Below are 14,254 nucleotides of genomic sequence, written 5' to 3' on the forward strand. Positions count from 1 at the left end.
TTCAGGGATGTCTTAGACAAAGATGTAGAAGGCACAGAGGTCTTGTGCACACACATGCACACTAGGGGAACCAGGAATGTTAAACGCAGGATTGTTCCTTCAAAGGGAGCGATGCATGAACTGTTACTACCCAGAAGGCTGGGAGTGGACATGGTTTACAGCTTGGTGACATTTGCACGGTGTGGTCTGCATCCTCCCCCATACTCTCACTGTGACAAGTAGAACCTATGTTTTTGGAAAGCGTCATATGTAGTCAATCTACAGACCCCGTCTTCATGGAAGATGCCACATGTATTTCACAGAGTTTCAACGTAGTCACATCTTACGCTTTATTGTACACATGGGAATGGTTAATTACCTCCAGGAAAATTTTCACCAAATGTGTTTAAATATGACTAAAATAAATTACCTGGGGTCAGACTCCTGAAGTTTAAACCAATACAAGCTATTTAGTCATATTCAACAAAACTACCTTCTTGCCTCCTGCAGAATGTTACTCTGATGGCCACGGTGGTCACAGAGACATCCACATACACCCTGTACAAAGATACTAAGAAAGTGTACCATAAAGGATTAAACTAACTTAATTTATAAGCAAAATTATAAGAAACCACTTTAAGCAGTTTAAGTATTAACTAATACATAATAACTATGGAACAACCACTGGCCTGGAATACATATCACTAGTTTTCTAGATCCTGTTACAAAAATTTTTCTGAACTTCCAAATAATTGTTTCGTGGAATCTGACAATCTTGGTTTGACTGCAATTTAAGGGAAGCCATGCAGTGGTGGTGCATGCCTTTAATCCCAGCACTCAGGAGGCAGAGGCCTGGTCAGCGGAGTACGTTCCAGGACAGCCAAGGCTACACAGAGAAAGCCTATCTTGGAAAAAAGTGAATGAAAGGAAGGAAGGAAGGAAGGAAGGGAGAGAGGAAGGGAAGGAAGGGAGGGAGGGAAGGAGGAAAGGAGGGATTAAATTGGCAGAAAAAAGCCAAAAGGATGTGCCATCATAAAAGAGCTCGATGACTGACTCACTTTTCATAGTGTTGTTCAGCTATGAAAAATATACAAACGCTAGCAGTCAGGAGGCAGAGGCAGGCCGACTTTCCAGGAGTTATACAGTTGAGACCCTATCTCAAAAACGGGGAGGGTATACATAGTTTTCAATTATATAAAGAACTAATTTGTGATAAAGGGTTACTTTTAGAAAAGAAGCTCCTGATTTTAAATTATCAGAACCCAAATACGTATGCTGGCAGATTATAAATATGCTGAGGTGATATTTTTGGTCCTACACAAATATTTGAACACATCCTTTAACAGTTTAAACAAAACTATAAATTTGTGAGATAGAAAGAATTCTTAGAAACCAGGTGTGAGCTGGATGTGGTGGCACACTCCTGTACTCCCCAGCACTCGGGAGGCAGAGGTCAGCAGATCTCTGTGAGTTCGAGGCCAGCCTGGTCTACAAATCAAGTCTAGGACAGCCAAGGCTACACAGAGAAACCCTGTCTCAAAAAATATCAAGAGAGAGAAAGATCCACGACCAGGTGTGGTGGTGCACTCCTTTCATCCCAGCACTCAGAAGACCTAGCAAGAGTTACAAAGCAAGACCCTGTCTCAACTAAAAAAAATTCCTAAAATAAATTCCTAAAAGAAGAGCCTAGCAAATAACCCTGGCATTTCAGGGCTGAAGGTGTTCAAGTCTGAAGACCACATCACTCAGATATCCCATCTACGATCACACTGCTGGTGCCTAATTAAACCACAGGAGTTGTGTGCTCTGGTGTTAGTCCTCCATTAAGCTGCTTCATTCATATTAGCTGTATAGTATTTGTGGCCCATTAACTAAGATAAGTACTATCAAGATAAGACTGATAACGAATATTAAGGTCATCAAAGAATCTTAAAGAAAAATAAATTCCAATAGGAATATATAGGTACATTTCAAAAGAAGTGGTCCCTCTTCAAGGGTCAAAGACACATAGTTGAGTTAATGGAATTTTGGTCTTATCATTTGGTCATGTGAAAATTAATTGTGTAAAATGTTAAAATTGATGGCTACTTCTCATTAAATAAGGTGGATTTTATAGCAAATTTAACTATTCTTTTAAGTACCAGCTTGAGACAGTATGAGAAATCTCTACTTAAATCTAGACGGAATATAGTGTGAAAGTATTTTCTTCTATTTATAATAAAAGCTTCCACTGTAATATAATCATTATTTTATATTTAGCTTAAATATCTATTAAAATTATTTTTAATAAAAAGCTAAAGTTTTCTATTTCAAAACAATTTATTGACAAATTTTCTAAATCTAAAATCCTGCTTATGTTTTACACTTTGCCCATCAATCTGGAAATAATAGCTCATGAGAAAAAAGCACCAGTTATCTTTCAAGTAAAAAGTCACAGTAGTAATACTTTCTCCTCAGCATCTAGCTAAAGTTGTGTGAGAGAGAAACCGAAACCTAATTTACATGAGAATACAGAAAATAAAATATTTACAAAATTCCACTCAGCAGTTAGGGGAAAATGTATGGGTCATTTCAAATCAAACACAAGATACAATATATATCACCTGCGGACTATTTTAGATAAAGACAAAAGCGGTGATATTAAAATCACGGATATTGACATAAAATGTTTCTAAAAGCCAGACTTGTCTAGAAAATTACTTGCTCAGAGAAAAAGCAAGTACAACCTGGAAAGCCATACTGTAAATTGTTTTAAACAGAAAGATGAAAGTTCAATTAACTAATGCCACAGCTTCTCAATTTCTTCAGTTATTCTTAAAGGCTGCCAGAGATCACCAAAGCAAACCTTTCCAGAGCTACGCCAAGTGACACAAGAAGCTTTCTAGCAGAGACTCTCATCCCGCTTTTAAAACCACCAAGTAGTGACACAAGAAAGAACTGCCACTGATGTCCGTGACCAGCACATTACTTAATGAGGTCATTCATAGCAATAACTATGAAGTCTACCTCTCTCCTCTGTTTTCTAGCAATTTTATTTTCTTTTTTTGAAAAAAAAATGTAATCATCTAGAAAAGCAATGGCAATGAACTGACAGGCCCATAATCAAAACTGAGTCATATTTTAAAAGAGGTGATAATGAATAATATCAACTGTCTCCACTGACCAAACATTAAGTATTGGACTTGTTATCCTAACCTGCCCATCTACATTTGACCCATTAAACTTGCTGACTTCAGGAGGCTGAACCAGAAAGAAGTCAAGTTTCAAGGGCAGTTTGAGCCAATACAGCAAGTTCCTGTCTCAGAAACCTACATAATAAATAGGTAAACTCACTGAATATATCATACTTATTTCTCATGAAGCAAAATCTTAATTTTAAAAGATAAGCACTGTATTTCTAGTAATAGGTAAATGAATGCATCACTGCTTCTTCCAATGGATGACCGAGTCACGGAAGGTTTTCTGACATGAAGCTAGTGACAGGCTCTAATTCTGAAGTGAAAATAAGGGCCTTCTATTTGGAGGTTAACCCTTCTTTGGCCTTCTTTCTCCAAAGGCGTTTTCATCAGAAGAGCTTGCTTCCTACGTTGTTAACTGCTGTAAGGCGCTTCAGATCAAGTGCCTTGAAGGAACAGCGTGGCAGCTAATATCCACTCACGTGGCCCCTGTCCCTAAAGGACTGCATGTTGGTCATTTAAACATACAGCATCTTTTAGCTTCTATTCAAGTTTTCAAACTTGAAAAATGGGGACAAAAGTCTAAGATAATATGGAAACTATATGGATATTAACATCACATCCCTGAAGAGATGCAAAAAAAAAAAGCAGTTAAATGAATGCCTCACATGCAAGAGAGTCAACGCTCACTAGGCCAGACTGGGTTGACCTTGCTGGGAAATAGCTGCTTACAACTGTCAAAGAAAAACCCACCAAAACCAAAACAAAACAAAACAAAAAATCCAAAGAACTGGATAATGTTGAATGAAATAAAAAAGCCCTAAATTAGCAGGGCTATACGGAATATCAAAACAAATTGAGAAAAATTACTATATCCAAGGAAATTATCTTTAAGTAACTCGTACTATCTGCAAATTTGGGTTTCTGAAATGCTTTTTAAAAATAGAGCCAAAGCATGTATTTTAATATTTTAAAAACTCTATTTGAAGTACTCTTAAGAATCAGTAACAACCTCTCAAAACCTCAAGAAAAAAAGGAAAGCAGTGTTGGGTAAACTCACTAGAAACTCACCCCCACTATCACTTCTCTACCATTGCCACGCACTATCCCCAAGCCTGAACTGTGGCATAAAATCCGTCACCGTTTGCCTAAGGGAAAGCCGTGCTGGAAAGGAGGCACCAGCTCTGTAAGCCTGCACTAAGGATCCTGCATCACTGAAGAGCGAGCTAGTGAGAACACAGACACTGGCACGTAACTGCCTCGTGGTACACAGTGCCATCTCCTTTCCACACATTTCCTGACCCTGGTCTCTTACGACCTTACATACGCTTTCTGACGGAGGCTTCCTAAATTCCTCATCCAGATTTCCCACTTCCTTTCCCTCCTGTTCCTCACTCCCCTGAGCAGTATTTCCAACAGCCTCCCGTTAGCCTCTGGTCAAGCACAGTAAGTACTGCTGCACTGTGCTCCCTACTCACAGCCTCAGACCTAGTTACCATGCCCTAATGTGCTCTAGGGTTTACTATAATTATTTTTTGGAAGTCTGAGGATTTAGCACAGGGCCATGCACCTGCTAAGGCTACATCTCATTTCTTTTAATAAATACGAATAACATTCTATTAACTATTCTCCCTAGTGATGAACAGAAATAAAAAAATTGATAAGATGCAAACTCTTCTATTTTTCAAATTAAAAGTTCTGATATAAAACTTGTAAAAATCTAAAGTGAGCGTTCTAACTGATCTACATGTACACTGCAGCAGGTGTCTAATCTGTGGCACGTGTAATGTATATATCCCAGTGTTTCTATAGATACAGCCCACCACAAAACTGTAAACTTACTCTAAACATCAAGATTTGCTTTGCAAATTTTTAACCTCACTTGTGCAGCTCTGAAGTGTGACCTTCGTCTAAGACAATACTGTGTCAAAATGTGACCGGTTGGACACATGTGCCAGAGTGCTGGCTAATTTTATGTGAACTTGACACAGGCTAGACTCATGAAGGAAGGAGGATTCTCAGTTGAGAAACTGTCCCATCCAACTGGCCTGTGCACAAGCCTCTGGTGCATTTCCTTGCTATATGACTGGTGTGGAAGGGCCCAGCTGACTGGACGATGCCACCTCCGGGCTGGCGGTCCTAGGTGCTGTAGACAAGGCAGACTGCGCAAGCCATGGAGACAGCCAGCAAACGCCATTCCTCCATATCTCCTGCCCCCAGGTTCCTCTGAGCTCCTGACTGCCTTTGATAATAGACTGTGATGTGAAGTGTGTGCCATAGGTTGCTTTTGGTCATGGTGTTTTATTGGAGCAATAGAAAGCATAACTGAGACACACAGCTAATTTTATCCCTACATAAAACAAATCAGGACTACTCTACCTTTTCTTAGGTCAGTAATAGTGAACTGAACTTAAAAGCATCCCCAGAAGGGAGCTAAAAGGTTAATGACAAGCTTCTGGCTCCATGTAGAATCTTAATTTTTTGAGGCAAATGGATGGGCAAACTTCTATCTCCATAAAAATATGCTATAAACATAGTAAGTATTAGGACAACTCTAGAGGCTTATAATAACTTTTCCTTTAGACTATCAAGCAAGCAAGTTTTGTATATCCTAATTCTCAATCATTCCAACAACATTTAAGAAAATGGAGTGCTTTAAAAACATGAAATTTAAAGAGAATTGTCATCAATCTCTCTTAATGATGTTTTTTGCCTTTCATGAGTCATAACAAATTTCCAGATTGGTGAGCATAAAGCTATGTTTACACATGATCCACATGAAACATCTGTGATTTTATGGATCTAACCCTTCCCACTAAAAATTCATTGTGTAGACTTCACCAAACATGCAAGGACAGAATTAAAACTGGTTCGTGTAACAAATTCTGTGACACGCATCAGACTGTTTATCAAATGAGGATTAGTCACTAGCAGACAATAAAGTAATGACACAGGCCATAAACTATAACCCAAACTGAAGTTCCCTCTAGGTTAATAGTGCTCAAAAAGCAAAATATAAGAAAATTAGACAGGAGTCAAGTCTCAGGAAAATGAACTGAGTTTTGAACTTGTGGTCCTCCTGCTCTGGTCTCCAAGGACTCAGATCAATTTAGAGACTGGGCACTACTGTTCCGAGTTCAAATCAACAACTGTATAACCTATTACAGTGTTTTCTAATGTCAACAGGCCAACTACTTCTAAACTTACCCAAATGAAGCAGCGTGAACTGGGCTGCTAGTTCCTTTGCGTCTTCCAGTGTAGTGCAGAGTTTATCTGGCATAAAGTAGCTCTGGGATCCGTTTGCAATCGCAGGAATGACTATCTTATACACCAAGAGTACTTTTCCATCCTGACTGGTTGTTGAATATAAGTAATATTCTGGTGGTGCCCAATTATTTTTGTTGCAGTAATAATCCAAATGCATCACTGCAGAATTAAAATGATTGGATTTTAAAGAATACATACTAATTGGGGTCAGCTTTGTTCCAGGGAAAAAAGGATAAGTACATCTTTCAATTTCAGGGGGACTTGGACTATGCTGACCATTGAGACGAGTTGGAAGAGCTGGTGGCTTGCCTAGAGTTTTGGAGTGACTCTCTTCTTTGTTAGTATATACAAGTAGATTTTCAGAATTGGGGCTGATCTGACCATTAAGATGCTGTCGCCAAGTATTTTCTTTATTCACTGGCTTTGCCAGCGTTACCTCAATACTGGCTCCATCAATACATTTTCCATTCATAACAGACATAGCAGCCACTGCATCTTCTCGGTTGAAAAAGTGAACAAACGCATAATCCCTAAGTTTCTTTACTCGTTCCACTGCGCCAGGCTTGAATTTATTGAATTCTGCTTTAATTGTTTCCTCCGTCGTTGAGATCATTAGATTTCTTACATAGAGAACTTTAACTCTCTGCATGGTTTCCTCATCAACTTCTTTCTCTGGATCAGCCCAATCTACCTGAATGGTGTGGCCCCAGAGTTGAAACGTTCCTGAAAAAAAAAAAACATACATGAGCTGATTTGAAGGTAGCTAGAGCAAAGAATACAAGTGTAAAGAGCGGCATAGAGCAATTTCTCCAAGTAAACAGAAACTCAAGCATGCATCACTATAGCTCACTCACCACGTGCGCCTATTCATATCACAGGCTTTACTAAAGCAAAGAACTTATGGCAAAATTTAAGAGTTGGCAAGACAAACAAGACCTTAAAGATTACTGCAATATTTAAATAATGCTCTCTGAAATTTTACTAAATATAATTAACAGGTAATGTTAACTACACATTAAAGTGTCAGTTAAAGTATAAACACATTAATTAGAAAATGTAACTCATTTTGTAGGAACAATTTCTTGTACTTTATAGTCATTTAATTTACTTCCTCAATAAAATAATTCTTGATCTTCCGGTGGCATTATATACCTTGTTAATAATGCTTTATAATATACTGATGCTTTTCCATATTTATGATGGGGTTGATATGTAAAGTAACCTTTGAAATGACCATCCTACCTGGGATCAGCTTTCTCCTGGCCATAGCAGCTGCTCTGTGGGACTCATACTCAACAAACGCAAAGCCACGGTTCTTGGTTTTATCAGTTGCACTTGGATAAACAATCACATCTACAACACCTTCTGTAACTTTCTTCATTTCATCCAAAATTTCTTCCTTTTTCTTTTCTTTGGGAATTGCTCCAATAAACAATCTGCAATTATCCAAGCTTACACACACACCAATAAACTTCCCTGGTCGAATCTCGTAATTGTTAAGAATCCGGATGGCTAACTGGGCTTCTTCTTTCGTAGTGTACATCACAAAAGCATAACCTCTATTTTCACCACTAAATTCCATCATCAGTCGAAACTCATATATCTTCCCAGCTCTTTCAAACACAGGAACCAATTCATCTTCATACATATCACGGGGTATTTTTCCAACAAAAACTTCACAGCCTCTAGGGGGAGGTGGACCTTCCCAGCCTGAAAAACAAAGGGAAAAAAACCCTAAAAATTAAATTCTAAAAAGGCATATTCATAACTGAATCATTTACTCATTGGACAAATAGGCTATCAGCCACCTATGTGGCAAGCAGTATTCTAAATATTGGAGATACAAAAACAAAGTTCCTTCCCTTGTGAAACTTAGTTTAGCAAAATCCTAGGAGACAATGTGTAAATGGTAAAATTCTGAGAGGAAAATTTAGTCATATAAGAAGTGTTACCATTAATAAAATAAGTAAATCTCTGAGAATAAAGTTTGTGCAGTGACCTGAATACAACAAATAAAGTTATGTACGAGGACTATCTGGGAGAGGAGACATGAAGAGAAAACGACAGTACAGGTGCCCACTTGCCTCAAGTGCACTAGATGGGGAGAGCAGTGGAGAGTGATGCAGCAACTGAGGAGAGCAGAAACCAGAATTTTATTTAACCATTTTGAGAGTCTGAGTAAAGGAAATGCATTATTAGGATGGAAAGATACCATACCTTTTTGAAACTTGTTATATAAATATTATGCCTTACTCACTGCTCTTTCAAATCTCTGCTCAAATGACCTGCCGTTAATGCCTTGAGTATACTTTTTCCCGAGACCCTGAATCTTGATTTATTTCTCAATCCAAACCAAGTTATTTCTCAATCAGTTCTTAAACAAGAACAAGGTTTTAGACAAATGCATAAACTCTTTCAAAATCACAAGTCATGGCTGAGATTGGTCAGAATGCTTGTGGGGATACACACCTCATCTAAATGACTGAAAATTTTTATTTAAACATGTATAAGCAAACCCCACCTGGAGGAGGACCACCAAATTTCCTTTGCCCATTTTCTTGGACCATGTTGTAGCCAGTCTTTTCCATGAGAGCCAGCAAAGCGGCTTCATTCTGAGTGCCAGTCCGTACTTTACTGCATCCATTTGTTCCATCGGTGTTTTCTTCATTCATGGCTGCAATTCCTAAAATAGAGTCAAATAACCGTGACCTCTTAGCGCAGCTCTGGGCGTCTGGGGAGCATTTCTTTGGATTACATGAAGCCAAGGACAGTTGTGGCTGACATGTATGATGGCTAACCTTCACTACTCCCCTTTAAAACCCACCAAAGCAGTTGCCAGGTTTCCTGCAGTAGAAACTGGGAAACTGCTTTTCAAGCCCCTCATCACGTAAGCAGTACCTTTAGATAATCTGAGTAGGAGAAAGGGAGGTAAAGCTGAGAGGACTAGGAAGAATGAGAAATCAGAAGTGAGACAAAGCCTTCGTATCTGCCTATTAGTATCTACTAGGAGGTACCAGAGGGTGACTAGAAACACACAATCATCAGTCATCTGAGAAGCCAATGTGATTGGTATCTGATTAGCATCAGCTCAAGAGACGTTTCTTAGTTGAGTGGATAGGAAATATAGCAAGTGCCACAGCCTTTCCTCAGCATCCTATATAAAATGGATGTTTCCACGTGTGGAGGTTAGTGTGCTCATGCGCATGTGTGCATGTGGTGGCCACTATCAACCGTGGGTGTGATTCTCCTGGAGCTGGAACCACAAGTACATGCCACATGTCCAGTTTTTTGCTTTTGCTTTTGTTTTCAACTGGGATCAAACTTAGATCCTCATACTTACATGGCAAGTACTTTTCCACCTGAGTTATCTTCCCATCCCTGCATTTTAATTTTTAAAAATAACAATTATTATATTTGTGTTTCCTAATGATCAACACTGTGGTTTTCTCTCACACACAGTTAGTAGTAGTATAATTACAAAAATTAAATTCATATTATGGAGAGTAGACTGTGAAAGCTATCTTGGCTTCAAATATACTCTTCTTAATTATAAAATGGAAACCAGGTCACTGTATTGTTAGAAGTCCATTTTGTTCATGGCCATACCACCCTGAACATGGCCAGTCTTGTGTAACATTAGAAACTAAGCAATGTTGCGCCTGGTTAGTATTTTAGGATGGAAGAAGTAAATTTTTAGACCAGCGCACCTCAATTTTAGCCTTTCTTTCTATACGACTTTGACAACTTCTTTCTCTTTCTTTATAAGTATTTATTTATTATGTATACACTGCCTGTGTGTACACTTGCACACCAGAAGAGGGCACCAGATCTCATTGCAGATGGTTGTGAGCCACCATGTGGTTGCTGGGAACTGAACTCAGGGCCTTTGGAAGAGCAGATGGTGGTCTTAACCTCTAAGCCATCTCTCCAGCCCTGAAAATTATTTCTTTAGACATTATTCATTTAAACATACCAATATAAGTTCTCACATGACTGCTTTTTTTAAGGTTGACTAACACAGTATATGTAAAAAGGCTACTAAAAATGTCCATAAGGATCAAGTAAGTGCCTTGATAAATATGAGAATGGCAGCATATTTTAATTTTTTTAGGTGCTTAAAAAGGCAGAGGTCACATTGTTTTTTTCAGAAACAACTTTCATTTCTCAAGGGTGATATATCTGTGTCACAACAAATACAAACTGACTATGAGCAAGGGTTCATAGTGGGCTCTCTAGAGAATGGGAGTGGAGAAGATGCCATGAGTTTGCTCTACAGCAGCAGTTCTCAGTCTGTGGGTCACATCAGATACCCTGTACATCAGGTGTACACATTAAAGTTCATAATGGTAGCAAAACTATAGTTACAGAATTCCAACAAAATAATTTTATGATTGAGGGTCAGCACAACATGAGGATCTGTATTACAGGGTCGCAGCATAGGGAGGTTGAGAACCACTGATCTAGAGCAAAGGAGGCAATCACTGTAGCTCTCAACAAATGCTTCAGAGGTAAGCAAGCCGTGAGATGGCTTGGGTTCATTACCTTTCTTTTAACTCATTATCAATATAGTAAATTATTAATTACGCTGTACCTCAATTTTTTCAGTGTGTAATATGCTGATTACACTGTTTATTAGTAGGACAAATATCTTATAAAGAAAAGGGAATGTTTGACAAATAAGCCAGCTGATGGCTAAGTAAAAGCATTAGCACTCTTTTTTTTATCTTAAAACAATTATTCAGAAATGCTAATTTTATTCATATATTGGAATGCTTCATATCAATGCACACATATATGCAAATAACTACAGAAACTAGTTATTCAATTTATCTGTACAATAGCTAGCTTCAAAACGAAACTGCAATGCTAGCTACAAACAAATAAGAGGTTTACATTTTCAGGCTTATTACAAATACAAAGACACTAATAATAAGTAAAATCTCTAATCTCTACAACTAATAAAAGCTATATGCCTTTACAAGAGAAAATTATTTCCAAGTTTCAAAACTGTAAGAAATGAAAAAACTCAGAGAAACTATATTGTCCAAGATCCCAGAGCCGGAAAGTGGTATATACGGAATTCTAAACCAGGTCACCGTGTTCTCAAACACCCACCCTTGCCTAGAAAATTATTCTGACATACAATATCTTCATTTACTTGTGTGCTGAGTTGCAATATTTACTGACTACCAACTGTGTCCCTCATTTCTGGGATATAACAGTAAATTAATACCAAACACTCTTGAAGCTTATATTCTAGTACAGAAAACAAGCATCTATTCAGTCATACTGGCAGAAGATAGGTGCAATGGTTATACTTGTGGATGGTGACCTCTCTGGGGTTGAATGATTGATCCTCTTACAAGGAATGTACAGGTTTACATTACAATTCATAACAGTAGTCAAATTATAGTTATGAAGTAGCAACAAAAATAATTTTTTGGTTGGGGGTCACCACACCATGAGGAAGGTTGAGAACCGCTGCAAAAGAACTACTGATGAGACAGTCCCCTGGCACACGGGGAAGAGACAGTCCCCTGGCACACGGGGAAGAGACAGTCCCCTGGCACACTGTAAAGAGACAGTCCCCTGGCACACTGTGAAGAGACAGTCCCCTGGCACACGGGGAAGAGACAGTCCCCTGGCACACGGGGAAGAGACAGTCCCCTGGCACACTGTAAAGAGACAGTCCCCTGGCACACTGTAAAGAGACAGTCCCCTGGCACACTGTAAAGAGACAGTTCCCTGGCACACTGTGAAGAGACAGTCCCCTGGCACACGGGGAAGAGACAGTCCCCTGGCACACTGTAAAGAGACAGCCCCCTGGCACACTGTGAAGAGACAGTCCCCTGGCACACGGGGAAGAGACAGTCCCCTGGCACACTGTAAAGAGACAGTCCCCTGGCACACGGGGAAGAGACAGTCCCCTGGCACACGGGGAAGAGACAGTCCCCCTGGCACACTGTAAAGAGACAGTCCCCTGGCACACGGGGAAGAGACAGTCCCCTGGCACACTGTAAAGAGACAGTCCCCTGGCACACTGTGAAGAGACAGTCCCCTGGCACACGGGGAAGAGACAGTCCCCTGGCACACTGTAAAGAGACAGTCCCCTGGCACACTGTAAAGAGACAGTCCCCTGGCACACTGTAAAGAGACAGTCCCCTGGCACACTGTGAAGAGACAGTCCCCTGGCACACTGTAAAGAGACAGTCCTCTGGCACACTGGGAAGCAGTGCCTGCACTAATGTCTGGCACACTGTGAAGCAGTGCCTGCACTAGTGTCTGGCACACCTGTGAGGGACCTTCCTGATTATGTTAACTGCAGTGGGAGCTCCCACCTAAAATGAGCACCGCCTTTCCAAGGGTGGTCCAGAGATCTGGAGCTCTGAAGAAAAAGGCTTTTGCTTTTTGCCAGACTGCCTTCACATCCTGTCCTCAAGATCCTCTATCCTGGTGTGATCACTGCTACACTGTCCACTGACATTGGAACCTGCTTCTCTGGCCTTCCAACATGGACCTCCAGGAATCCTCCAGGTGTTCCTCACCAGATTGGGTTATGACTGGGTCGTGACACTGTTGAGTCATACAGCCATGTGACTGAGAAGGTACCAGCTTCTCAGCAGAAAAAGGGCTCTCGTGGAGAAAGGAAACAAGGAATCTTTCATCTAAGAATCAAAGAACCTACCCATGCACCTATAAGTAAGAACACACACACACAGGCATGTGTGAGCGCGCACATACACACACCATGGATACACATGTGCTTGGCATGTGCAATTCATAGCAAAAGAACAAGAGAAAGTAGGAGGAACGCTCTCACTACAGTACAGCATTCGCCTTTTGAGCTGAGTAACTTCCACATTTTAAAATAGAGTTAAAGGAGAAGCACGGCCAACTGGGAGCACAGAAATAGCGTGATGCCGTCTATAGACTGGGGACACAGCTCAGTGTCTGCCCAGCAGCACAGTGCCTGGGTTCTATCCCAAGAACAACAGAAAAAAAAATAAAACCAGCTAAAAGGATCGCCTTGCTGTTAAGAAGTACAGAGAGAGGTAGAGGCAGACACTAATGAGAAGGCTACGAATGTAGGCGGAGTGATGAAGGTGATGGAGATTGAAATTTGAGGTGCAGAGTGTAAGAATCAGTCTCATGTAAAGAGACATCCTGTACAATTTTCAGACTTCCTGGATGAGAGTCAAATGGAAGAGAACAACAAAGTTTGAGCTTGAGCAATGAGAAAAGAGGAAGGCTGAAGAGATTTTATAGATAAATATACTTCAGTTTTAGACATTGCAAATTTGAGTATCTATTAAATGATCAAGCCAAATTCATCAAGGTCTAACAAATGCTTAGAGGATGAATATAGGACCCCAAACGAAGAATGAGTCATATTCAACTATACTCTGTGTACATCATGTGAAAAGGGAAATATCAACTCCAGAAAACTGTTACCATGAGGGAACAGTGTGGTGGGCAGTGCTGACTGTCAGCAGGTCAGAATCCAGAGTCTCCTGAGAAACAACCTCTGGACACGCCTCTGGGGGATTACTAATGTGGACCATGCCAACTACTGTACGTGGAGCCATTCCATCAGAAGTGGACCCTGGAGTGTATGGAGCAGGGAAATGAGCTGAGAAGTGGCATGCACGGATCCCCCTCCTCTCTGCTTCCTGACTATGGATGCAATGGAACCAACCACTTCTAACTGCTGCCTCCTTGCATCCCTGAAATGATGGGCTGTACCACTGAAATGTGAGCCAATGAACTCTCCCCTAAGCTGACTTTGACAGCATATTTTATTACAGCAACAGGAACAGAACATAAGACACCAA

General features: G+C 40.2%; 1 protein-coding gene across 5 annotated transcripts in view; it reads right to left on the reverse strand.

Moving 5' to 3' along the window:
- The window catches only part of RBM46 (RNA binding motif protein 46), a 31,617-nt gene that overhangs the window by 12,318 nt on the left and 5,045 nt on the right, over nucleotides 1-14,254 (reverse strand). For all 5 annotated transcript variants that reach the window (XM_084768747.1, XM_084768743.1, XM_084768746.1 and 2 more), the window contains exons 2-4: nucleotides 8,944-9,105; nucleotides 7,665-8,132; nucleotides 6,363-7,145 (exon numbers count right to left, since the gene is read on the reverse strand). In XM_084768747.1, the coding sequence (XP_084624873.1) occupies nucleotides 6,363-7,145; nucleotides 7,665-8,132; nucleotides 8,944-9,094 (1,402 nt within the window). In that variant the 5' untranslated portion in view covers nucleotides 9,095-9,105. The remainder of the gene's footprint in view (nucleotides 1-6,362; nucleotides 7,146-7,664; nucleotides 8,133-8,943; nucleotides 9,106-14,254) is intronic.

This window comes from Acomys minous, assembly GCF_964271855.1.
Source record: "Acomys minous genome assembly, chromosome: 19".
NCBI classification, from domain to species: Eukaryota; Metazoa; Chordata; class Mammalia; order Rodentia; family Muridae; genus Acomys; species Acomys minous.